Source organism: Pezoporus occidentalis, unplaced genomic scaffold (genome assembly GCF_034315485.1).
Source record: "Pezoporus occidentalis ecotype Australia unplaced genomic scaffold, CSIRO_AGI_Poc_V1 ctg19, whole genome shotgun sequence".
Lineage (NCBI taxonomy): Eukaryota > Metazoa > Chordata > Aves > Psittaciformes > Psittacidae > Pezoporus > Pezoporus occidentalis.
This window is the reverse complement of record NW_026913748.1, coordinates 2,957,707-2,982,575: the sequence shown is the minus strand read 5'-3', so window position 1 is coordinate 2,982,575 and position 24,869 is coordinate 2,957,707. Positions and strand designations below refer to the sequence as shown.

Below are 24,869 nucleotides of genomic sequence, written 5' to 3'. Positions count from 1 at the left end.
GCTTGAAGTGTAGGAAGAAGGAAAAGACAGTCCTTCTCACTGTATGTGCGTGTTCCAGCAGTTGTCTACAGAAAATGGAAAGCAAACTCTGTAAGAGCCAAGAGGTTGATGAGGTGGAAAAGTATCCAAGAAATTATATCAAAAATGTGAGGAAGAAGTAACAGTGATTTTTCAGCAAAGAAACTTGAAAATGCAGACTCTGCACGTTGACATGTAAATGCTCAAGTGTGGTGCTGAGTTATTACCCCATTCATATGTCCTTTTCCCTCTCTTTCATTCTAACACTTCACTTTAAGTTAGTTAAGACATCAGTCCAGCTAAGAATGATCTCGTACATGACAGCTTTCTAGAGCATTTTCTGACAAAGTGGATCCTAGTTCAGTGGACCAAACAATAGAATTGATTGTCTTAGAAGCAAGCCTGAAGGGACTGATTAAAATAGTATTGGGGATTTTGGCCTCCTTATAAAACAGTTTCCAAATCAAATGCTTGCTTTTTTCTTTCTTTTTTTTTTTATTTTTTTATTATTATTATTACTTTGTTGGTTCTATGAAAGTATTCTCCATCATCGCAAGTGTTGTAATCAAGTGCAAGACATACTGTGCCTGGACAAATCATGGCTTCTTTAATTTACAGAATAGATTTGAACTCTGAGGTGTCTTCTGCCAAAGGTGAATCACACAGGTGATTCTGCCAGGTGCAAAATGTATAAAAAAGATACTTTGCTTTGTGCTGTGTCAGGTACTGCATATTTTGACAAGCAGCAAAGGATGAAAAAATGACTTTGTGGCTTATAGCCTCACATTTGTGGAGCCATAGTCTTCCCTGAATAGAATGGATTTAGGCTTCTACTTCGGCTGACGTGCCTCTGGTTTGAAATAGGTTCTATTACTATTTATTACTTTGCAAGGGAGTGCTTATTTGCAAAATTAATGCACAATTATCAACAATAGGCAGATACAAGTTGATATATTCCAGTACATCTGGAATATTTCCAGTCTTCTGGCTGCCTGTGTTCATCATGTTAGCTTGCGTCAGCTTCCTTGTGTCAGCAGCACTAAAAGGAGAATCAGATTTAATCTTCTGTGATAGAGAATAACCTTAGCCTAATGCTACCAGATAGGACAGAAAAATTTGAGGCTTTTTTGGAAAAAATGATGAGATTATCCAAGCTGTAAAGGATTCATTACTTTTTCGTGGAACTAGACTGAAACAGTGTATCTCAAATAATCATGCTTCTTCCTGTGGGAAGGGACGGGACTTAGATGTAGACTGTACTAGGTGCATTGCAGATTTAATTCGTATTGAGATTTCTAGCAGCTGTCTCTTAGGCTGGCATCGATTTTTGTATTTCTGCAAGCTACTTGGCAGTTGTGGTTTTATGGGTTCCTACAGGTGCAGAGTGTAAGTCTAGCGTAGTGCTCATAAGAGTAACAAAAAATAGGTCTGTTCTTTCTTGATGACCAGTAGGCTTCTTCAGTTTTCTTTTATATCTAGAGAAACTGTGAATCCAGTGTGGATAAAGAGATTACAGTGAGATCTGAAGGGCAGAATGGTGTTGGTGTGTACACTTCTAACTCGGAAAAACTTGGGTTTATTCTGTTGTCTAGGAACAAGCGCTTTGATGTACAATGGATTGCTGAAAGGATTCTATATTTCATGGTTTTGCTGTCTCTGTTGTTGGGTGGTTCTTTGCTGCTGCCCAGGAATGTGCGTGCTTATGGGGAGTGAGACACGAAAATTCAAAGCAATTTTTGTACATTTAGGATTTATTCAGACAGTTCAAAGAAACCCCTGTACGTTGTTCAGTGCTGCTGAACTGAAGAGATTTAATTCTTAATAACCTAGTGCTTCAGGTTTTTTCCACAGAAATGATGGGGATATAGTTTGGCTGAAAGTCTGTAGGGCTGGGGTGTTGCACATGGTGCAAACTTAGCCAAGTTACCTGAACAAGTAGGTCTGCAAGGGGAAAAGATGGGTAGAAGGTGCTGGCTCTGCTGGCTGTGTAAGTGTAACAGGCATGGTGTATGTTTTGTGTGTTGTAAGCTGTGGGTACTGTGATGTGCAGAAGCGAGCATTTTCGAGTCTGTCGTGGTTTAAACCCAGTCAGGTAATTCGTTCACTCACTTCCCCCCCTTTCTTGCTCTCCCCCTGCTCCCGGAGGGACGGAGAGGAGAATCGAAAAGAAGAATGCAACTCCCACGGGTTGAGATAAGAACAGTTTAGTAACTAAGGTATAACACAAATCACTACTGCTACCACCAATTATAATAATGATAAAGGAAATAACAAGGGAAGAGGATACAACACCTCAGCACCAGCCGACCGATAACTTGCCCCCCAGCCCGACCAAGCTCTGACCAATACCTCCTCCAACCCTGCCGTCTCCCAGCCCTTCCGGCTAACTCCCAGTTACATCCTGGGCATGACGTGCTGTGGTATGGAATACTTCTTTGGTCAGTTTGGGTCAGGTGTCCTGTCTCTGCTTCCTCCCGGCTTCCCCTCCTCCCTGGCAGAGCATGAGGCTCACAAAGTCCTTGGCCAAACCAAAACATCGCTTGTTATCAGCTCTGTTCCCGAGCTGAAAGTCAAAACATTGCACTGCACCAGCTACCAAGAAGGGGAAAAATGACTGCTACTGCTGAACCCAGGACAGAGTCACATGAGGTTGCTTGCATAGAGTACCAGTTCCAAATGCTAGTTAGAAAAAGGCTTGAGTTCCTTCAGTTGAACTCAAGTAGTCAGAAACTGTGCATAGTAGAATGCAGTGTATTTGCAAGGGGGTTAATTCTCAAGGAGCTGGCTAGTTAAGGGCTGCTCTGGACCACAAAAACCCCTGTGTATAAACATATTCTCTGATATGCCAAGACAGAAGGTAATTTTTCTATAAGAAAAAAATAAGTAGAAGTTGCTACTTAAGGGGAAATTGTGAAGTTTGGAAATTTGCCATGGCATATGTGTTCTTGTGCATACTTGATTACCAATAGAATATGCTAGTCAATACTGGATTTGTGAAACTTTTTTCATCTTGTCCGAAGACTTGATGAACATGGGACACAAAATAGGTTTTACATTTCTGTGAGCAGCAAGTAATGATTTGTTGCTGTGGTTGACTTTGATAAATTTCCCTCTGCCTTCAGCATACTTTTAATTGTGTGAATAGCCTTTCGAAGATGGTAGAAATCCATATTAAGTTTGCTTGTGAGATTCACTTGCTGGAAGGCTCTTGGCTTAGTGCACAAATGTACAGTAGGTAATTCAGGGCACCATTTTCAGCTCCTCTGAGCAATGTTGTCTTCCATTCAACTTCAGTTTCAGCTTCTTCAGGTGAAGGCATTTTTACCATAGCCTGGCAGCAAGTTTTTTTTTTTTCCTAAGTTTATTTTCTTCATTAGTCACTCAGGTTTTGCTCTTGTACAATAATAACTTAACAGGAAGATTTCTGCCCTTGTTAGAGGCTGTTTGATTCTCTTGCCAACACCTCCTAAATAATATGCTTCTGTTGTGCATATTGCTGTTGCTCAGTTATATTTGTTATCCTGTATCTTTACTGTAAGAGGAGCAGCAAAGTTGTGGTTTTAGATACAGGAAAGAAAATAACATATAAGCAAGGAAATTATTTGTTACCAATATTCAGGAAAAATATTTGGAAACTCATCTGACAGGTATTCATTCTACTCAGTCCTTATGAGGTGTCACCTGGAGTGCTATGTCCAGTTCTGGGCTCCCCCGTACAAGAGAGATACAGAGCTACTGGAGGCAGTCCAGTGAAGGGCCACACAGATGGTAAGGGTTGGTGAAAGGAAGGGTGGAGCCAGGCTTTTTTTCAGCGGTGCCCAGTGACAGCCCCAGAGGCAATGAGCACAGGATGAAGCGCAGTTGTGTTCCTTCCCTCTGTACATCAGGAAACACTTTTACTTGAGGGTGACTGAGTGCTGGCACGGGTTGCCCAGAAAAGCTGTGGAGGATCCATCCTTGGAGATAGTCAGAAGACTTCTGGACATGGTCCTGGGCAACCTGCTTGTGGATGGGGTTGAACCAGATGACCTCCAGAGGTCCCTTCTAGCCTCAACCTTTCTCTGATTATGGGTTACTTTGTCAGTGTAGCGTCTTCCCTCCCCACCTTACCTATTGCCAGGCATTTATGTAAATTGCTGATACTGGTTGTGGTCCAGTATATGTTCAGGAAGACTTCTGGTGGGTAAAATTGCCAGAATGACCAATTAATAAAGTTGCATTGAGCATCAATGAAACCTCTTTCTGAAGGTAATCCTGAGATGATTTCTTATTTTGCTGGGAATTTTCTGTATATACACCCACATTAATAGCATGTTACCAGTTACACAGTAACTAAACATCCTAAACTTTTACATTGAACAGGTTAATGGAAATAGTGTTGATTCAAGCTTGTTCTTTTCACCAAGCATACAACTAGCCCTTGCCATCTTGAGAAGAACTAGCAAAATACAGGAGTCCTTTTCTTTGCTCCTGGTTGGCAGTCCAGACTTCAATGACATAAATTGATTGCCAGTTGAGAAGCAGGCTGACCTCTGTAGTTGCCTCAAGGGAATTTACGTACAGAGTACTGAAGAGCACACTCCTTATTTGATGTCCCTCCACTCTCCTGACTCTTTGTAGTTTGGGTTGCTTGTTCCTGAGCAAACTATTTATGCTTGACTATAGCTTCTTGATGAAATCTTAGTTCTGATATCTGTTCTAAAACTTGGGCTAGAAGTAAATCAGTTATTCATAGAATCATAGAATGGTTTTTTGTATGCACTAGAGGTAAATGTATTTTTCATACTGTGTCCAAGGTCTGTAAGGAAACCTGAAGTTTACACAGAGTATAAAAGTCAGGGTATAGAAGGTGCTGTTTAAGATCAAGACATTGTATTCTCATGCAAATAGAACACTAGGTCTAGGTTTTGTGAATGTTGTTTACACAAATTACTTAAGGTTTGATAGAATAACTCCTTCACCAAGCTTTGTAGTACTGTAGAAATTGGGTTGCAAAGTCTTGCAAAGAAAATACATAATATGATTTAGATAAACATGAAAATAAACCGTTCTTAAGTTGTTTATTCGATGGTTCCTGAATTTTAAAACCAAATGTTATTTTCGTCTGTTTATCTCATATCACTGACAGTGGGTGAATAGGGTAGCTTTGTGCACTCTTTTAGTGATAATTAAAATACTTTTGTTACGGACTTCTGCTATTAATTGTCAAGAAAATGGGATTTTGTTTTTTTTTGTTTAAGGGTAAATTCTGTAGGCTCTTTTGATTTTAAAAATACTTCTTTTCTCTTAGGTGTGGAATATCAAACAGATGATTAAATTAACACAAGAACATATAGAGGCACTGCTAGACAAATTTGGAGGAGAGCATAACCCACCATCGATATATTTAGAGGTAAGTTTACACTGGAATGAATGCGGTTAGATTAATGGTGTGTTATCTTAATGTTATATGAAGCATCTTATGTTAAAATGGAGACTACCTGTAGTTAAAGAGAATATTCTCTTTGTGTGTTAGAAATTTAACTCTTTCCCTGGAGATAAGGAGGAACTGTATGGGATTCCTGATACACATCAGTAAGGGAAGATCAGTGGCATAATCTGATAGTTATGTTGGTGCAGTTGAAATGTCAAGTATCCTTTTTAGGTGCTGGAGGGAGAAAGATTATATATAATAGAAATTGTCTCTTTGAAAAGTAATCATGTGAAATAAAAAAAAAATAAATAAATTAAGTTGTAGGGTGGAGTAATATCTTTGAGCTGAGTTTAATTTGTAAACTAACTACAAATTAAAACTGTATTTTCATCATTCCAGATTCATGAAGTTTCATTGACATAAGATCATTAAGTGCTTAAAAAAGGACTGCGTACATAAGTTTGATCTTTTGGGAACTGAATGGTATCACTTGCTCCAAACCCTGCCCTTTTCTTGGTTTTCTCAAGTACTGAAATAACTGGAGGTCAACCAGATTTCTTTTGTAGTCTTTTCAATTGTGATTGCTGCCTAAAGGCACTGGGTAATTAAAAATAAAGATCTCATTATTTGAGGTACTTCTGGCTTTTATCTTAATATGTCAGAGCAGGGCACTAGCTTGATTGTGCAAATGTTGACATAATGTCCTTAACAGTTAAGGTCAAATGAGGCCCACTAGTTGCTTTACTTATTGCTAATGTGAAACGGGAATACTGAATGAGTAATAATCACTATTTAAACCACTCAATGATATATTAACACACCTCTGTTTTTACATAAACCGGTTTGTTCCATAGGTGTTCCTAATATTGCCACATATATGTTGGTTTCATTAGATTGTGTGTCAAACTTCAATAATGACAAGTTTAATCTGTACTAAGTCTGGATTTTGGGTAGTGAAATCATTAGTTCATTACAGCCACTTGTCGCTTGTGTCTAAACTAAAACTGAGAGCCCCACACTGGAAGCTTTTTGGTTATTCTGTAGTTCATTGATAGGGAAGTGGGCATTTACAGTCATAAATGCATGCCAGAAAGTGATTACAATCATGTAAAGAGTGTATTAAGTCTGAAATAGTCAGTGACTACAAATTATAAAGCTTAAAGTAGATTTGCAATGATTCTTACGCTACTCAGATGAAACTGCCTCATCAGCATGGTAGGGAACCCCTGCAAGGTGGAGCAGGGTGTTCCTCTGCTGTATGAGTTCTGGTGGATCCTGCAGGTCTTGTGAGAAGTAGTGCTGGTGCTGACTAGGGAGCAGTAACTCATTGGGAAGAAGATGGAGGTGGCTTGGATTCTGCTTTTTCAGTTGAATTGTCCCTTGAGACAATGAAGTCCTGTGGAAAGAGCCCACCATCATTGAAATGAAAAGCCAATGAATTAGTTTGCTATCCTGTCTGTAGCTTGAACTTGGTCATGATGAAGTCTGGTGAGCCCCAAAGATGTGGTTAAGCATAGGGAAAGGGAGGAAGGAGCAAGAGCTTGCAGCTGTGTGCCAAGGACCTAGGAAAGGATGTGAGAGAAGAGAGGAAATTTCTATTTAGTCAGTAGCTTAGATTAGATTATTCTCAAATGGACTGACTGAAGAGAATAGGTACAAATGCTGCAAACCTGACATTGTTTAATGTGTAGATTTTGTGTGGTAGAACTCAGTTGTGAAGGAAAAAAAAGAACTATATTACAGAGTAAATGAGACAGTAAGAAGCAAGATTACTGTTTACGCATGACTTCATTTCAACCCAGTGAAGTTATCTAGTGTGTCTTGTGCCTTTTAACACTATTTTTTTTGCTGCATTTGGCTTGGTCGAGAAGAGGGGTTGCTCTCTATTGTCAGAATTTACTTTGCAGCAATTTACCTGAATCTCATCTGTCACTGATAGAGCTAGTGTTTTGATTTTCTGTATTCCTTCTACCTGTCAGTAAAAAGTCACAGAGCAACCCTGGTAGCTACATGGAAGGACAAAGCTATATCTAAAAAACTATGAAAATAGTGTGATATGAAGTGTGGAAGAACACATTTGCTTCTAGGAAATGCAGGACTAAGAAAACATAGGAGTTTTGATATGAATAGAAATAACAGGAGAGCATGTAGATTACATGTGAGTAGCTTAAGTGGTTCAATAGATGACTTGTCTGACATCTGTTAGAAATAGCTAACTCTGTATGTACAGAGCCACTGTGCAATGTTGGGCCTGTTGCTCAAGTTTCATGCCTAGGCATCATCAGTGATTTCTCTGCATGACCTCTTTTTCTCCCCAGGCTTTCACATCTAGGCTATGGTCTGTGTACTGTCTCCAAAGTGCTTGAACAGGAAAGTAATGTAACTGATGCTCTGTCCATTCTCTTCTGACTTTTCTGGTTTTACTGTTTTGCTGAAGTCTCGATTCTGGCTGTAAGTGTAATGTTGCTGTGCGTTTACCCAGAATCTGTATGAGTAACCTTGATAGTCTGCTGCTTGGAGTGCATCATATTTCCCTTTGTTTCCTTTGAATCATAGAATAGTTTGGGTTGTAAGGGGCTTTTTAAAGGTCCCTTCTGCAGTGAGCATCTTCAACTAGGATGAGTTGCTCAAAGCACTGTACAGCCTGGCCTTGAAAGTTTCCAGGGATGGGGCATCTGCCATCTCTCTGGGCAACCTGTTCTCATATTGCCACCACCCTTACAATAAAACATTTCTTCCTTATATCTAGTCTGAATCTACCCTCCTTCAGTTTAAAACCATTATCTCTTGTCCTGTTGCAACAGCCCTGCTAAAAAGTGTCCACCATATTTCTCAAATACCTCCTCTAGGGTACTGGAAGGCTGCTATAAGATCTTCCCAGAGCCCTCTTCTCCAGGCTGAACAAGCCCAGCTTTCTCAGCCCTTCCTTGTAGAAAAGGTGCTCCATCCCTCTGATCATTTTTGTGACCTTCCTCTGAATCCACTCAAAGAGTCCGTATCTTTCTTGTGCTGAGAACTCTATAGAGCTGGATGCAGTACTCCAGGTGGGGTTTTCGGAGAGCAGAAGAGAGGGGGGAAATCGCCTCCTTTGACCTGCTGGTCGTTTCTTTTGATCCAGCCAAGGATACGGTTGGCCTCCTGGGCTGCACCTTGCTGGCTCAAGTCTAGCTTTTCATCTACCAGTACCCCAAGTGCTTTTCCCCAAGGCTGCTCTCAATCCCTGCATCCCCCAGGCTTGTTTTGATGCCGGTTTTAAAGTCATTCCACTGCACTGATCTCTTTGTATCTTCCTTAAAATGTGAGGGACACGTAAGGACTTCTGTAGATTGTGCCTGTTGATCACCTCTTGGGTGCTGTCAGCAAGCATGTTGGCTGCTTGTCTTAGCAAAAGTAAAAATTAGCCAAAACTAATTCCTAAGTTAAGTACTTGAATATGAACACTTCTGCTTTCACCCACATTGCCTTACACTGTTGTAAACATCTAGTTTTATTGTAATGCTTTCTGGCTTTTTGTTACACTCTGAAAATCTTGACAGCTATCCATCTATCTTTCAGTACAATAGAATTTGTTCTGTTCTTTTGTACTCTGCATAGCTTTTATAGCTTTCATTTCTTATGCATCTTTTCTGCCGCTTATGTTCACAGCACTTGGAGTGTCCAGTATGCTGTCTCCTGGTCTGTGTTGGGGCTGCCTGTGTCGACCATCCAGTACAGATGTAATTGAATCTGGCAGCAAAATTGACTTTCACTTAAAAGTGGAAAGGAAGGGGTGGGGGAGCAGAAGCAGGCATGGGAAAGCTGAATAATTGAACAGGAAAATTAATTGTGAAAATTGAATATTAGAAGGATATAGTAAAATTATTTGTGCATTGAATATAAAACATACAACTCATTTAAAAATAAAAAGGAACTTATACCTTAGTTACCATTGCTTAAGAAAATAGAAGCTTTTGTTTCTGTGCTCATATGAGAGTGCAAAGACAAAAATTGGGGTATTTTGCAGATTTTTTTTTTTTCTTTTAGTTCTGGTGAGAGTGTCAATGTGTTTTACATCAAAAGAGCTTTAAAACTAACAGCTGTTGCTGCATCCATCATTTCAGGTTTCATCAGTTGACTGTGAAAGAGGAATGTATCTCTTGATTGATGTGTGCTATGTTGAGTTAAGCATATATTTAGTTATTCCTGCAAGAGGGGGTACTGGGATTCAGGGGTATATCCATCTTCATCCATCGGTCCTCAGCGATGGCCTTATAAAGGTGACTATAGAGCATGGGGAGCAGGGCCTGAAAGCCTGAGTGTGTTAGGAGTGGAAACCAAAGCTGCAGAGAGATTTCTGAGTGTTCTGTATATAAGGTATAGGGGTAGGAAACAGAATGAGCAGAAGAAAGAAAAGAACATTTGTCATTAATGACACAGTTTTCTTCTAACTGTTATAATTAGTAATAGCTATGGGAATCTTATCAATGTTCTCTAATTTGATTACAAGAAAAAGTTTTCTGTTTGTTCCAGATGGAAGAAATAATGAATGTAGTAAGCAATGGCTGTATTAAAATCTAAAAATGGCTTGTAGCAAAAATTCTTTGGGCAATCCTAGTTCTTAACTTCTTCCATCCCCCGCATGCAAGCATGTATCTTGGATCTAACAGACCCCTGGAAATCACTGTCAAATGTTTGAAGTAACTGCTTGACTCAGTAGATGTAGAAATATCATTAATAGCATTTTTCTTTTCTTCTGGAAAAGAGGCTGCAGGAGCTCCTAAATATGTTTTACCACTCTTTTTGGAAGCACTCTGTATCACAGCAGCTGAAAACATCAATGGTTTTTGTCTTCCCACATAATTTCTTAGTGCGTTATATCTGTCCTTGAAGTGTTGTTTCCCAAAATACGCAGTTTATGATTCACTGTGGAAAAACCCTTTTTTTAAGGGTTTGTCTAAGCATTGTAAATATTGGAAATCATTACTGCAGAGAAGCCTAATATTGTGATGGGGGAAAACCTGGAGTTATGGTTAAAATACGCAGTTGCATATTATTCTAAAATGCATATAAAAAATACTTTTTTTTGGTCTCTCTGACCAAAGTACTGATGAAAAGGATAACTTGAGTTTAGGAGAGGAGGATAAAGATCTGTGCATTTCAACTTAGCGTTGGCAAAAAATGCTGTTTACAAACTAAAATGGATTGTACAGATGCAGACTGGCCAAAAGGAGTCGGCTCAAACTTGGAATGGAGGGATCTTGCTTAAATGACTTAATCAGATTTGTTAGCCTTTGTAGGGACTTTGTTCAGGGAGGCCTTATCTATTTAAACTTCCAAAATGTGTTGTGTCCTTCTTGCCTCATAGTCATGTGTACAGTATTAACCACTAACATCTTATCTGTGAGAACTTATTTGAACAGTATTAGCCCATTTGCATGTAAATAGTTCTTAATGTGGTGTAAGGTTGCATCCTGACTTGTAAGTTACTTCATTTAACAGTAAGAAATAAGCTGCCTGGGTTTTTTAATTTCATTTTTTTAATTCAAACTCCACGCAAACCTAAGCGGTATACAAATGCATAGGTAGAATGATAGTGGTTTCAAAGTATGTTTTAAAACAACTCGGCTTTCTGGTGCTGTCTTGAAGGGATCATCCTCTTTCCTACTCCTGGAACCAATTTAAAATGATACTTGTGGTGGTAGAGGTGTGTTTGTCCTCAACTACTGTAATGATTTTTTTTTTCTCATATCTTTTTTGTTTCCTGGATTATTAAATGTGTCTTATTCAGAGGCCGTGCTGTTGCCATGTTTGAGAGTTTGGCTGTTGAATTTCAGGAGGGTATTTAATTCTTTATTCCTGTATATCTGAAGAATCCATGCAGGAGGTTAAATTAATTAATTAAAGAAGATTACCTCTTTGCTGGTCTAAAATATGCATATTGCAACAGCAGGCAGATACAGTCTGAAATGGATCTTAGTGCTGAATCTCAGGTTGTTTCAGACTGTTTGTGGGATTCCAGGAAAATACCAAGTCTGGGTGCAGGCACTGGGAAGTGTGGCAGTCCTCTGGGGAAATTCAGATTAATTTATACCAGGCTCCTAACAGATGCTGATCAAGTGTGTTGGACCAAAACTGAAGTGTCTAAAGTTAGACTAAGAACAGATTTAGCAGTCTTACTAAATGAAGAAATCCTGACGTACGTTACTGTCTATCTTCAGCTCCCATTTAACTTAGTGGGATTTGCATTTGATCAACAGCCTAAAAGGTCAGATATCTTTTAAATAGAAACAGAATCTCAGTTTCAAAGAAGGCCAGGAAACTATAGTTTAGGCTTTTAAGAGCCTTGCAATGTGTGGGTAATATCTAAAATTAATGAAGGAAGAGAAAATGGTAAACCCACTTTATCTATTTGGGTTTAGACTGAGTTTCCAACCAGATGTGGTAGAGGGACAGGGAGAAGGAGAAGCCATATTTTGCTACTTGGTTTTGTACCAGCTTAATTAAAAAAAAAACCTCAAATATTTGGCTTGTTGCTTTTTGTTTCCATAGATGGTATTACTAGAATGTGTAGCCTGGTTATGGCTCAAGAAAGCAAATTTTAAATATAATATAAAGAATATGTGATTTTTTTTTTTTTTTTTAATTTTTTTTAAAGTGCATATTTTGGAGAAAATCTTTAATATCTTGTCGACAGAACTCTGGCACATCTGTAAACATCATGTAAATTCTCTTGACTTCTGAGGTCAGTTTTTATTTTGTCAATAGGTTGCAGCCTTTAAGGAGTAACTTTAACTCTGTATCTCCTGAGTGAGCAGCAGTTGCATTATGGCATGTATGTAAGCATGCCAACTTTTAATGCTTTAGATGGACTTGGCAGCCTACCAGGCCTTTATACATTTTGCTCATTTGAAGTCTCAGGAGTATTCTTCCATGTGTGAGACTATATTATATGATACGCATATATACTTATATGCAATATAATTAAAAATAACTTTTTGTTCTATTTTAGATGTACCAGTTTTAATATTCAGCTTTTCATATATATGTTAAACTTTGAAATTCACACTAAATTGGTAGCTCTTTAGCGATCAGTAAAAATACTGTCTGAGGATAATATATGTTGTTAAAGACAGTCCTTTTCTGGCAACTAATAAACCCTGGAGGAGTTGAAGAACAGAAGCCTCATGACAAGAAGCAGCACAACAATCAAGAGGAATGCAGTATGTTGCACCTGGGACAAGGTGTCCATCAGTGCTGGAAGGTGGCACGAAGGGGGACCTGTCTACTTGTGTGACTGACTGCACTGGTGTGCTGTTTAGCATGGAGAAGTGACAGGACAAGGGGTAACGGGTTAAAACTTAAACAGGGGAAGTTTAGATTGGATATAAGGAAGAAATTCTTTCCTGTTAGGGTGGTGAGTCACTGGAATGGGTTGCCCAGGGAGGTTGTGAATGCTCCATCCCTGGCAGTGTTCAAGGCCGGGTTGGACGAAGCCTTGGGTGAAATGGTTTAATGTGAAGTGTCCCTGCCCATGGCAGGGGGGTTGGAACTAGATGATCTTAAGGTCCTTTCCAACCCTAACTATTCTATGATTCTAAGAGAAGGCTAAGGAGGAACCTGCCAGGCTTTTGCAATCTAAAGAGAGGGCCAGGCTTTTTTCAGACATGCACAGCAAAAGGGGAAGAAGCAGTGGCACAGAGAGCATCAAGTGAATTTCATAAGAGAAAATTCTTCACTATGAGAGTGGGTTTTGAGCCCTGGAACAGGTTGTCCAGAATGTTCAGCTTCATCTTCATGGTGTGAATCCTGTATAAACTTAAAAATAAGGAGCTTTTTTTGTTTTTTTTTGAAAAACAAGCTTAGAATATTTGCCTTACAGTTGACCCAGAGGACCTTGACTGACTTGAAGCTTTGTGTAGTTCTTGATGCCTGTCTGCTGATATGGCCATGGTGCTGCAGGGCTCTATTGTAGATAAGCCAACTCTGCAGCATAATCTTTATTTTAGCTAGGAATACTTGGCACTACAACTTGCTGTTGTAATACTCTTTCAATTTAATTCTGTGGGACTGTTCTATGATTTGACTTGGTGCTGTTGGCTGTGTGGGGTCTGTGGGTGCTAGTCGTCAGCTGAAACCTGTGTCTCACCAAAGTAGTTAATCTTTGAAAATGGGATTTTATTGTTTCTGCTGTTGCTCCTTCTCTGTGTATATATATATATATATATTTTTTTTTTTAAGAGAAAAATGTATTTAACACCTACTGATGCATTTCTGGTTCCATTATATTTTATTGCAGGATCTTCTTGTAAGACCTTGAGTAACAGTATAATACTTGAGAGCTTTTGTCTCCATAAAAAATAGAGCTTTTCATGCCAAATTTAATGGTATAGAACCCAAAGCCAGCAGCACCTCCCAGCTTTCCATGCTCATTGTTTATTCTCTTAAGATAAATCACTTGACTTGGAGTTTGCATTAGTGACAGATTAAGCTGCCAGTGTAAACATTGTAGGATTGAGTATTTTGAAAGATGTGTGTAATTTCGTGAAGGAACTAAGCCCACAAGTATCCAGAAGCAATGTAATGTTGCATGTGTTCAAATAATATTTTGCAATATTCATGAGAAAAGGAAGTAAGTATTTAGAAAAGCATTGGTGAAATGGTAACAGTTTATGATTCTTAATTTTTGTTTACTGAAAATAATTCTTGAGGCATGAAGCTTTTTACTGGAATTTGCATGAGAAGTTGATCCTGAAAGTAGGAGAGAGATACTTACGTTACTGTACACCCAAAAAATGTCATTATTTATAATCGGGTAACCTTTCAATTTACTTCTGACCGTAGAATTGGGCTGCAGTGAATATGGTTTGGTTTAAAGCCTCCAAATTTGGAGTCTGTTCATGAAATGCTAGACATCCTCAGTTTAAATAGAAACACTAAGTTCTCGGTTTCCTGCAACTAATCTCCATACATTAAAAATGGACCCTTAAAATTTAGAATTTGAAATTGTTATGTTCACCACAATGGTTTGAAATGCTCTTTCTTAGTCCTCACTGTCAAATAACCATTCTCTTTGTTAACACTGTGGGGATAATGACACAGATTTTGAACATAGGTTCATCCTGGGGGATGCTAAACCTTCATAAAAAGGCAGGGGCCAACCATTGTTTACTCAACAAAATCAGCCTGGGTTAGGTGAACTTGCATGTACAACCAGAGAAATAAATCTATAGTATAATGTAGTATTTGTGGCAGCATTACTGATTGCTAGTTACTTTTTTCTGCTTAACTTTTATATTTTTATATATATATGTGTATAATATATATATAATTTTCTTTTTTCACTTGTAGACCCTTTAGACTTTTTGGTCAGTTCAGGTTGCCTATAACTTTAACAACATGTTATGCACAGAAAACTTGAGGAAAGCCAATTAAAATAAATACTATGTTTCTCTATCATAAATATCCTTTGTGGCATTGAAAATAGATGAAGCAGCTTGGCATAGATCTTGGTTGTGCTGCAGAGCTAAGTAGAAAATCCTGTTCCCTACTGCTTAGATGCTGGGTTTGCAAGATCTTTGTTTCCTCGTGTCTGTAAAGGTCTAACATGTCTTCAGTTAATACTGACATAGTTATGTAGCATGAAACACACATTCCTTAACTGACTCAGACTTTCTAAGATACTCTCTACTGACTGTCATGCTGAAGAAATAATTCTGATAGTTACATACAGATAAAAATTTTCTTGTTATAAATACAAAGTTGGTGGAAACAACATTTAAACAAAAATACATACCGATTATATATTTGCAGTGTAGAGCTTGGCAATAGCTTGGTGATATTTAATAAAAACTTAGTGGGTGAATTTAATATTACTGGATATTTGTTTATTTAACAAACTTAGTGTGCAGTCAAGTTTTTTTAAACCTTGGTGGAAAATCAAATTAATCTCATACAGGTGTTGCATTCTTTCAAAGAATCACTGTTACATGTTTATGGATGACTTTGTAACAGGGCAAACATACATTAAGAGCAAACTTAGCTGTGCTGTAACTGAAAGAATTTTGTACTACCTGGTGTGAAAAGGAGAGTGCCAGAGGTGAATAATGGTGAACAGTGAACTAGGTGAGCTCAGATACAGATTTCAGCTTTCACTTAATTACTACATTAGATGTATTAGCTGTCATTCCAACAGAATGATACATTTAGCTATAGCACAGTAATTTGGCAGTGCAGCTGACAACATTTGTAAAAGGCTGCTGTGGTCCTTAAAATGGCTTTGGATTAGACTGTTTAGTACCAGTGCTTTGAAACTGTGTCTTACGGTGGCTTTTATCCAGTTACCTGTTATTTCTATTAAATAATGCTTTGTTGGTTCAGCAGGTTAAACATAAAGAGTGCAAAGCCATTTCTTCTTTGTATCCTACTGAAAAAGTTCACCAGAGAATTTTGTTCATATTGCTGAGAACTTTGAATTAGTTTAGAATGTGTTTTGTTGCATGTTCATTCTGAATTTCCATTTCTGGTTTTGTCTGAGGCTACTGCATCATTAAAGCAGCTGCTCTTCCTTCACAGGCCTATGAAGAGTACACCAGCAAACTAGACGCTCTACAGCAGAGAGAACAGCAGTTACTGGAATCCATGGGGAATGGAACTGATTTCTCTGTCTCCAGTTCAGCTTCAACAGACACAGTTGCATCATCTTCCTCCTCTAGCCTCTCTGTAGCACCTTCATCCCTTTCAGTTTATCAAAACCCTGCTGATATGTCACGGAATAACCCCAAGTCTCCACAGAAGCCTATTGTTAGAGTCTTCCTGCCCAATAAGCAAAGGACTGTGGTGAGTCAGATTCTGTTCACATACTGTAACCTCAGTATTTCCTGTATCTGTCTCCCTCTGTATGCAAAAGTTAATTTAGGAGCTGAAAAAATACCTGTGTGGAGGTTAAAGAGGTGGTACAATCAGTATTTGTGCTCTGCCATGTTCAGTTGTTTCCATGTTTTGAATGTTTTCTAGAGGGTTAACACAGATATGTTAACAAAGATGTGTGTTACACCAACGGTACAGAATACAAGACTTTTAGAAGTTCTACAACAATGAAGATACCTCAAAATTTAGAATTTTAGTAGTATTGTTTGTATGTAAATTGGAAAGATATACTCTGGTCTGGTCAGCAGATAATACAAATTAATGGTTGAGTTTCAGCTCAGGAAGTGAGCTGACTTCTTTTTACTTCAGTTTTATACACAACTTGGATCCAGTTGCGTTACTAAATAGAACTTTTTTACAGACTTAGTATATTATCTCTGGTTTAGAGCTGGGAAATGATGCTTATAGGAACTCTCGAGTGTTGGGATTAGTGGCCTTGGAGCTGAAGTTCGTTTCTCTGGAAACTAGAAGCAGTTCTCATCTTATTGAGAAGGCCAGGAATTTCTTGTACAGTGACTCTTAATATATTTACTCTGTTTTCAGTATTTATTGATCCTACATACAGTCTGTTGAAAATTAAGGAAGTTTCCGAAGCAACTGCAGTTCAGAATTACAGCTAACAGTGCAGGTTTAGCTGCCAGTAGTCAGATAATAGGCTACTAGCCTAAAAAGGACCCAGCAGTTTTCAGTGAACACTGGACATTACTTGCTATGATAGACTTCCTTCGTAGCTTCAGTGGACAGGGAAGTGCTGCACACTGCACGCATCTTAGTCTTCCTTCATAACCTCTGGCTTTAAAACCATACCTGTTATGTCTTACTTGTACCATTAAACGTGCTATTTGCTTATGTAGCCATGATGGTAGTTTAGGGTTTCCAAGTATACAGGATAGTTTCTGATGTGATGGGTTGAAGCAGGAAGGAGACTGCTTGTGAAAATACAGGGTAACTGCCATTAGGTTTTCACCTCCCGTCCAATTCGCCATTCCATATGGCTGTTAAAGTATGGATAAAATGTGTCCTTACAACCAGGTATGTGGCTGGGAGAAGAGAGATGCTGTGAAAGTTGCAGTGTTGCAACAGACTTCCCCCACCCCAACCTTAACTGCTTTCAATTAATATCTACTTCTGAAAGAAATCTTACTTAATAACACAATAATATTTTCAGTCTCTACTTCCAGCCACAGACCCACTTCCGGATGGGGGAAATCTTGTCGTATGTTAGGGAGTCTATTTTTATCTGGGAATGCAGTGACAGTTCTTATATTAACTTAATTTAAAGTGACTGAAATTACGTTGGTAACAGAGAACCAACCTCCTTATTTGTCTCTGAAGCAGTCCCGAGTGCTACAACAGCCTTCTGCTATTTGTTTAGAACTGTAAAAAATGCAGGAAATGGGGAGGAGGGGGGAATGCCTACATTTTTGACTAGCAGCTGCCTTGTTGCTTGAGAGCTGTCTACATTTTTTGTTTATTAGTAGTATTGTTTGTGTGTAGGATCAAGCAAATACATCTGTTTGAATTGGCTCCAGTTAGAAATGTAATGTGAGAAAACTGATGGAGTGCTGTCGTGGTTTAAGCCCAGCCGGCAACCCAGAACCATGCAGCCGCTACCTCCCTCCCCCCCTTCCTCCCCCCACTCCCAGAGGGATGGGGAGGAGAATCGAAAGAATGTAACTCCCATGTGTTGAAATAAGAGCAGTCCAGTAACTAAGGTATAACACAAAACCAATACTGATACCACCAATAATAATGATAAGGGAAATAACAAGGGAAGAGAATACAACTGTTCACCACCTGCTGACTGATACCCAGCCCGGACTGAGCAGCAGTCTAGCCCTTCTGGGTAACTGCCCCCAGTTCTACATCCTGGGCATGACATGCTGTGGTGTGGAATACGTCTTTGGCTAGTTTGGGACATGTGTCCTGTCTCTGCTTCCTCCCGGTTTCCCCTCCTCCCTGGCAGAGCATGAGACTCAGAAAGTCCTGGTCAGACTAAACATTACTGAGCAACAACTGAAAACATCGGGGTTATCAGCGTTGTTCCCAGGCTGAAAGCCAAAACCACAGCACTGCACCAGCTACTAAGGAGGAGAAAAATGACTGCTACTGCTGAACCCAGGACAAGTACAAAGAAATGAGACCATATTGATCAGTGTAAGTAATTCTGGTGCATATTTAGGGTAACTGATGTCAACTTTTTTTGTATGTGTCATGGTAAAGCACAGTGTTGAACAAAGCTTTTCCTAATGTAGGAAAAGGTGAGTAGGTGCTTCCTTGGAAGCCTAGCCAGTATGTGGTAGACCCTACTGCTGCTGACCAGTTAGCAGTTGGAAGTCAGCACCTTGGTTGAGCCAGTGACAGAGCAGGATTAGAACATGTTCTGAAAGGAAAACTAAGTAGGTAGCTTGGTTAGTTGGAGTGGAATTGATGAATATGTAGCATCAGAAACTGAAGATTGTTTTCCCTCTCTCGTCAGCCTGGGAAGGGATGAAGAGATATTTCCTTCACTGAGCAATCTCTTAAAAAAGATATTGTTTGCTGTTCTCTGCTGGAGAAAAATATTTATCCCCTATAATACAGAGAGATAAATGTCTGAAATACTTAGACGTCCTCTTTCCTCTGTGGCTTTGTTCAACTGGCAAGTTAAGTGTCCTTTGGAAGAAGCATTCTGTATAGATGTGCTCAGGATAAGTCTGTGCAGGTGTGTTTGTTTTGTTGTGTTCTAGGCCAGAGAGAATGATGTTGAACTAATAAAAATGCAAGACGGTTAAATTCAACCTGAGGCCATTAGTTGTTTTGCAGAACAAAATTATGAGACTTATCCAAACTGTGGGTGGGAAAATTTAGGGAAAAATTAGTTTAGGTCTTGTTTGGGTTAGGAATCTAAATGGCTGTGGGGTGGATAGCAACAAACCTGCTAATTAAGGGAGAGCTTCTGGATGGGAGAGGGATGTAAGGACTGACCTTGAGTTGGCTGTTAGAAGTCCCAGAGATTTAGATGCTGAGGCTTGGGTTTGGTGGGAGGGAGATAGTCCAGAATGGCAAATGGATGATAGTGTGTAAGCATAAAAGCAAAGTTGACATTTACTGGTGAGATTTCTGAGAGAGTGCATGGAGCCAGAAGAAAATGCAGCCTTGTGGAATCCTTAGATAATTGTGTTGTGGACTAGGGCATTTGGTTGTTTTTTTTCATATGATGTGATTATATGTTTGAAGGTGCCAGCAGAGAGAGAAAAGACACAGAAGATGACACATACAAATGAACAGGAGGAGACACAATGCTGATTGTTGGGAAGGGGTAGTAATTCAGGGAGAATGAGGATTAGGAATTGATTAGAGTTATGTGAAGACACCATTAAAGATCAAAACAGGGTAACTTCAATTTAATGTAAGAGGCAGAAAACTGGGAAAAGTTGAACTGAAGGAGCTTCAGGCAATGAGCATAAGTAACTCATTTCATTTGTTTATCCATATCATCCCAGATTACTGGAATATGGTATTTGTGTATGGGACAAGATTTAAGCCTTTTTGGGTATTGCTTCTAGTTGTGTAATTATTTTTTTTCTCCTTCTTTGAATGTTGGGGGGGGGGGGGGGATGTTTTTCTGAGTACCAGGATAAAGTGTGTTTTGCTTGTCTTTAGGTTTTCCATTTTTAAACTGGTAGGCTTGGGATAATGAAAAAGTGCCCATTGCCAATTGCAAGGACTGTTCTAATGTTTGCCTTTCTCTGTAGAATTTGACAGAACAGCTAAAATTATTTTGCAGTGTCAGCTCTTAGATTGCTTAGGTACTGTAGACCTTACGACAGGTTTCCTGTGGCACATAAGCTGTGGCTGGCCCCTTGCAATAAAGTGTTCTGAGACTTTTAATGGAACATGCATTTTGTGGATGGATGTATCGGTAATGTCTCTATTGCAGTGAAAGAGTACAAGAATAGGGCAGGCACATGTAATATTTTCCCCAACTCCTCTTCCAAATTTGAGCTATTTCTCATTCAGGAATTTCATAAGTTTAAGCATTTTCTAACTGGAAACCCTCTGTCCAGTCTCTATTAAACCCACACTATGGGTACCAGAAATCTGTGTCTTGTGGTATGGAATTCCACAGGCATGATTCTGTTTGGTGTGAGTAACCATATTCTGTGTTGTCTTTAAATCTGCCACATGCTAGCTGTCGTGGTTTAAACCCAGCCAGACAGCTCGTTCACTCACTCCCCCCCTTCTTTCCCTCCCCCTACTCCCAGAGGGACAGAGAGGAGAATCGAAAAGAACGCAACTCCCGCAGGTTGAGATAAGAACAGTTTAGTAACTAAGGTATAACACAGATCACTACTGCTACCACCAATAATAACAATGATAAAGGAAATAACAAGGGAAGAGAATACAACACCTCATCACCAGCCGACCAATAACTCGCCCCCCCAGCCCGACCAAGCACCGACTGATATCTCCTCCAACCCTGCAGACTCCCAGCCCTTCTGGGTAACACTCGGTTACATCCTGGGCATGACATGCTGTGGTATGGAATACTTCTTTGGTCAGTTTGGGTCAGGTATCCTGTCTCTGCTTCCTCCTGGCTTCCCCTCCTCCCTGGCAGAGCATGAGGCTCACAAAGTCCTTGGCTAAACCAAAACATAGAATCATAGAATCGTTAGGGTTGGAAAGGACCTTAAGATCATCTAGTTCCAACCCCCCTGCCGTGGGCAGAGACACCTTATGCTAAATCATATCACCCAAGGCCTCGTCCAACCTGGTCTTGAAAACATCCTTGTTATCAGCTCTGTTCCCAGGCCGAAAGTCAAAACACTGCTCCAGCTACCAAGAAGGAGGAAAATCACTGCTACTGCTGAACCCAGGACACTGGCTCCCTTATTAATATATGTACACTTACATATTTGCTTTCCTCCTTACACTGAAGGAAATAAAGGCTTCTGAGAAAAGCCGTTTAATACAAGGCCTGGTACAAAACCAAATAGCTAAAACTAGTCATAACAGCTTAGAGGAACAGTACGAGGTTTCTGATGTAGTGAAGTGTCAGTGGTTTAAGCCCAGCTCATATCTCGAAACCATGCAGCCGCTCACTCCTCCCCCCACATTCTCCCCCCTGCTCTGGGCGGGGATGGGGAGGAGAATACAGAACTACTACTAATAATAGGGAAATAACAAGGGGAGAGAGTATAGACCCAAAACAAATAAATACAGGTGATGCACAGTACAGTTGCTCACCACCTGCCAACTGATACCCAGCCCAACCTGAGCAGTGATCTGGGCCTTCTGGGTAACTCCTCCCAGTTTATGTACTGGGCATCACGTGCTGTGATATGGAATACCCCTTTGGCTAGTTTGGGTCAGGTGTCCTGTCTCTGCTTCCTCCTGTCTCTCTGTGCCCCTCCTCACTGGCAGAGTAAGAGAAGGAAAAGTCCTTGATCAGAGTAAGTGCTACTTAGCAACAACTAAACACTGATGTGTTATCAGCATTGTTCTCAGGCTAAAGCCAAAACACATCACTGCACCAGCTACTAAGAAGAAAAATACTTCAGCTGAAACCAGGACATGAAGTCTAGTAGGAAAGAAGAGAATTTTACAGGGGTGCTTTTAAGTCGAGTTCTTTATGAACAGGATCATGTATATATTTTGTTTGATATTAACAGCCTTAAAGGATTTTGATTACCTAAGAGGTCTCTTCCAGCCAAGTACTTACAGTGTGGGAAGAAACAGTCTGAAAGCAAATTAACTGTCTTGAATGATGGAGTATGAGAAGTTAGAAGTCACTATTGATCTGTACATAGCCTGCTGCTGCCTGCCACACACTACTAGCTTCTAGAGGAAATGTTTGCTTTATGTTTTCTGGCCTTCTTGGTGGAGTGGCTGTAAGGGTGGGAAGGATGCTGCTGCTCTGCTCAGGAAGTTTATAGTGGGACCTCTTGCAGCTCCAGTGCTTGGTGTGTTTTTGTGAGCATGAACATGGAGTGGATTTGGCCATTTTGAATTTCATTTCTGTTCAGTGGTGGTCTGAGTAGCCAGTGGAGGAGGGGAGGAAGAGTAGCTGGTGCTCTTTCTACTTTGGGAAAGGTTGGTGGCCTCCAAGTACTTCAGCTTGTCCACACAGTCTCAATAGAATCAGATCATTGTGTGCTTTTTTACTCACCATGAGGTCTAAAAACTTCCTACAGCAGCTTCTAAACCAAAAGAAATATGTCATTTGTTAGTTTTGGGGTTTTTTTTTCAAATTTCCCTTCTATATTCAACTATAGGTTGTGTGGGGTTTTGGCATTCTTTGTTTTTTTTTCTTTTAAGAGTAATTAGAATCGAGCTGTGTAAAAACCCAGCATGAATTTGGGCCAGTGAAGCTCTTCTCCACTTTCAGTGTTGGTATGCTTCATGTAAGTGTCATAGTTACATATGTATTAGAAAGTTAATGAAAGTTCTCAAACTGCAAATGTGAGACATGGGGGTTTTTCTAAAGGGAGAATTTCTCTTTTTAGGGCTTACAGAAACTAACCGGGATTGTGAATTGCTGTGCATGAGGACAACACCTATTTCAGGTTTCTCACCCTTGTCACACCTTGGTTAATTAGTATATCTGGCTTTTAATTAGACAACCAGTCATGTGGTCTTCTCTGCAGTCATGAAGACTGGAAGAATAGGGTATTTTTACCCTACCTAAATTCTTAGAATATATTAATTCCTCATGCATGTCCAACTGGGATCCTTCGAATGTTCTGGCTTTAAGTCTGGTACTCGATGCATTTCTTGTGAGTTAAGATTTGCATCTTGCTTTCTGCAGTTTATGCTGTGAGTTTGTGCCTCAAGCTTCCTGAGTAGTAAGCATTGGATTTCTGTAGGCATTCAAGCTGTCCTACCAGTTTCACCTGTCAATATAAGGAAAATCAAGAGAAGGAATGTTCAGGCAGGGGAATAAACTAGTTTGTTTCTTTTAATTACACACCTGGTTTAACATGATTAGTTTTTTCTAATCAAACAATTAAAAAATTCCTGTCATATCAAACACGCAGCAGAAATCGAGTTTACTTGTAGCCTGTGCCAATGGATGCTTGCTGAATGTATCCACATGCTTTGGAATTTTATGCATCATATGAACAGACAGGTAATATGCAGCATTTACTTTAAGTGAAACTCACTTGACACCTTGGGGTTTTTTAAGTACTTGGATCATCTGGGAGAGTTACTGGCCTACCTAGCCTATTGCTGAAAGGCAAAATCAAATTAGAGACAAGTTATCAGTTTTCACTGGGAAGAAATTTAACTGTGGAAGACCTCCTTTAGGCTGTCAAAAAGGAAATGAAATTTTATTACATCACAGAAGTTGTACAATGAAATAGGCTTTACAAGCTACTATGAGTAGTCCCTTTATGTTTAGGTGTCATGGTTTAAGCCCAGCCAGTAACTCAGAACCACGCAGTCGCTCGCTTACTCCCCCCCTTTTTCCTCCCCCCGCTCCCAGAGGGATGGAGAGGAGAATCAATGTAACTCCCATGGGCTGAGATAAGAACAGTCCAGTAACTAAGGTATAACACAAAACCACTGCTGCTACCACCAATAATAATAATAAGGGAAATAACAAAGGAAGAGAATACAGCTGCTCACCACCCACTGACCGATACCCAGCTCGACCTGAGCAGCAGTCTAGCCCTTCTGGGTAACTTCCCCCAGTTTATATAGTGGGCATGATGTGCTGTGGTGTGGAACGCCCCTTTGGCTAGTTTGGGTCAGGTGTCCTGTCTCTGCTTCCTTCCGGCTTCCCCTCCTCCCTGGGAGAGCATGAGACTCAGAAAGCCCCTCGTCAGACTAAACATTATTGAGCAACAGCTTAAAAACATTGGTGTTACCAGCATTGTTCCCAGGCTGAAAGTCAAAACCACAGCACTGCACCAGCTACTAAGGAGGAGAAAAATGACTGCTACTGCTGAACCCAGGACATGAGGAAAGCCTGAAGAATGTGTCTTTGAGAGACATTTAGTGAAGCAAGGTGAGCAGTAGTGCTGCAGCAGACTGTACTGGGATCTGGCTTGAGTGGAGTTAATTTTCTTCCCAGCGGCTCCTACAGTTCTGCTTTAGACTGGTGACCAAAACAGTGCTGATTTTTGAGCAGTGCTTGCCCAGGTTCAGGGCCTTCCCCATTTCCCACTGCCCCTTGAGCAAGCAGGCTGAGGAGGGGACACAGTGGGGACAACTGATTGCAACTGACCAAAGGCATATTTCATTGTGTGTAACATCATCCTCTGCAATAAAACAGAGGGAAGGTTTTTTTCCATGATTGCTATTGCTTAGAGGTTGGCTGGGCATCAGTCTGCTGGTGGTGATTGCTTCTGCATCACTGGGAATTTATTCTTTTTCCTTTTTTTTTTTTTCCCCTTCACTTACTAAATTGTCTTTATCTCAACCCAGGAGTTTTCTTGCTTTCATCCTTCCAGTTATCTTTCCCCATCCCACTGAGTGAGGAAGCAGCTGAGTGGTGCTTAGCAGCTTGCCAGGATTAACCCACCACACAGGCTAAACTTGATGCTGG

The 24,869-nt window shown here is 40.0% G+C and overlaps 1 protein-coding gene across 4 annotated transcripts in view; it reads left to right on the top strand.

The window, feature by feature from the left end:
- BRAF (B-Raf proto-oncogene, serine/threonine kinase) overlaps positions 1-24,869 on the top strand; it is a 78,973-nt gene that overhangs the window by 10,902 nt on the left and 43,202 nt on the right. For all 4 annotated transcript variants that reach the window (XR_009964355.1, XR_009964356.1, XM_062616450.1 and 1 more), the window contains exons 2-3: positions 5,309-5,410; positions 15,983-16,246. Coding sequence is in view for 2 of the 4 variants with exons in the window: in XM_062616450.1 (XP_062472434.1) it covers positions 5,309-5,410; positions 15,983-16,246 (366 nt within the window). In the remaining 2 variants the exon portion in view is untranslated. The remainder of the gene's footprint in view (positions 1-5,308; positions 5,411-15,982; positions 16,247-24,869) is intronic.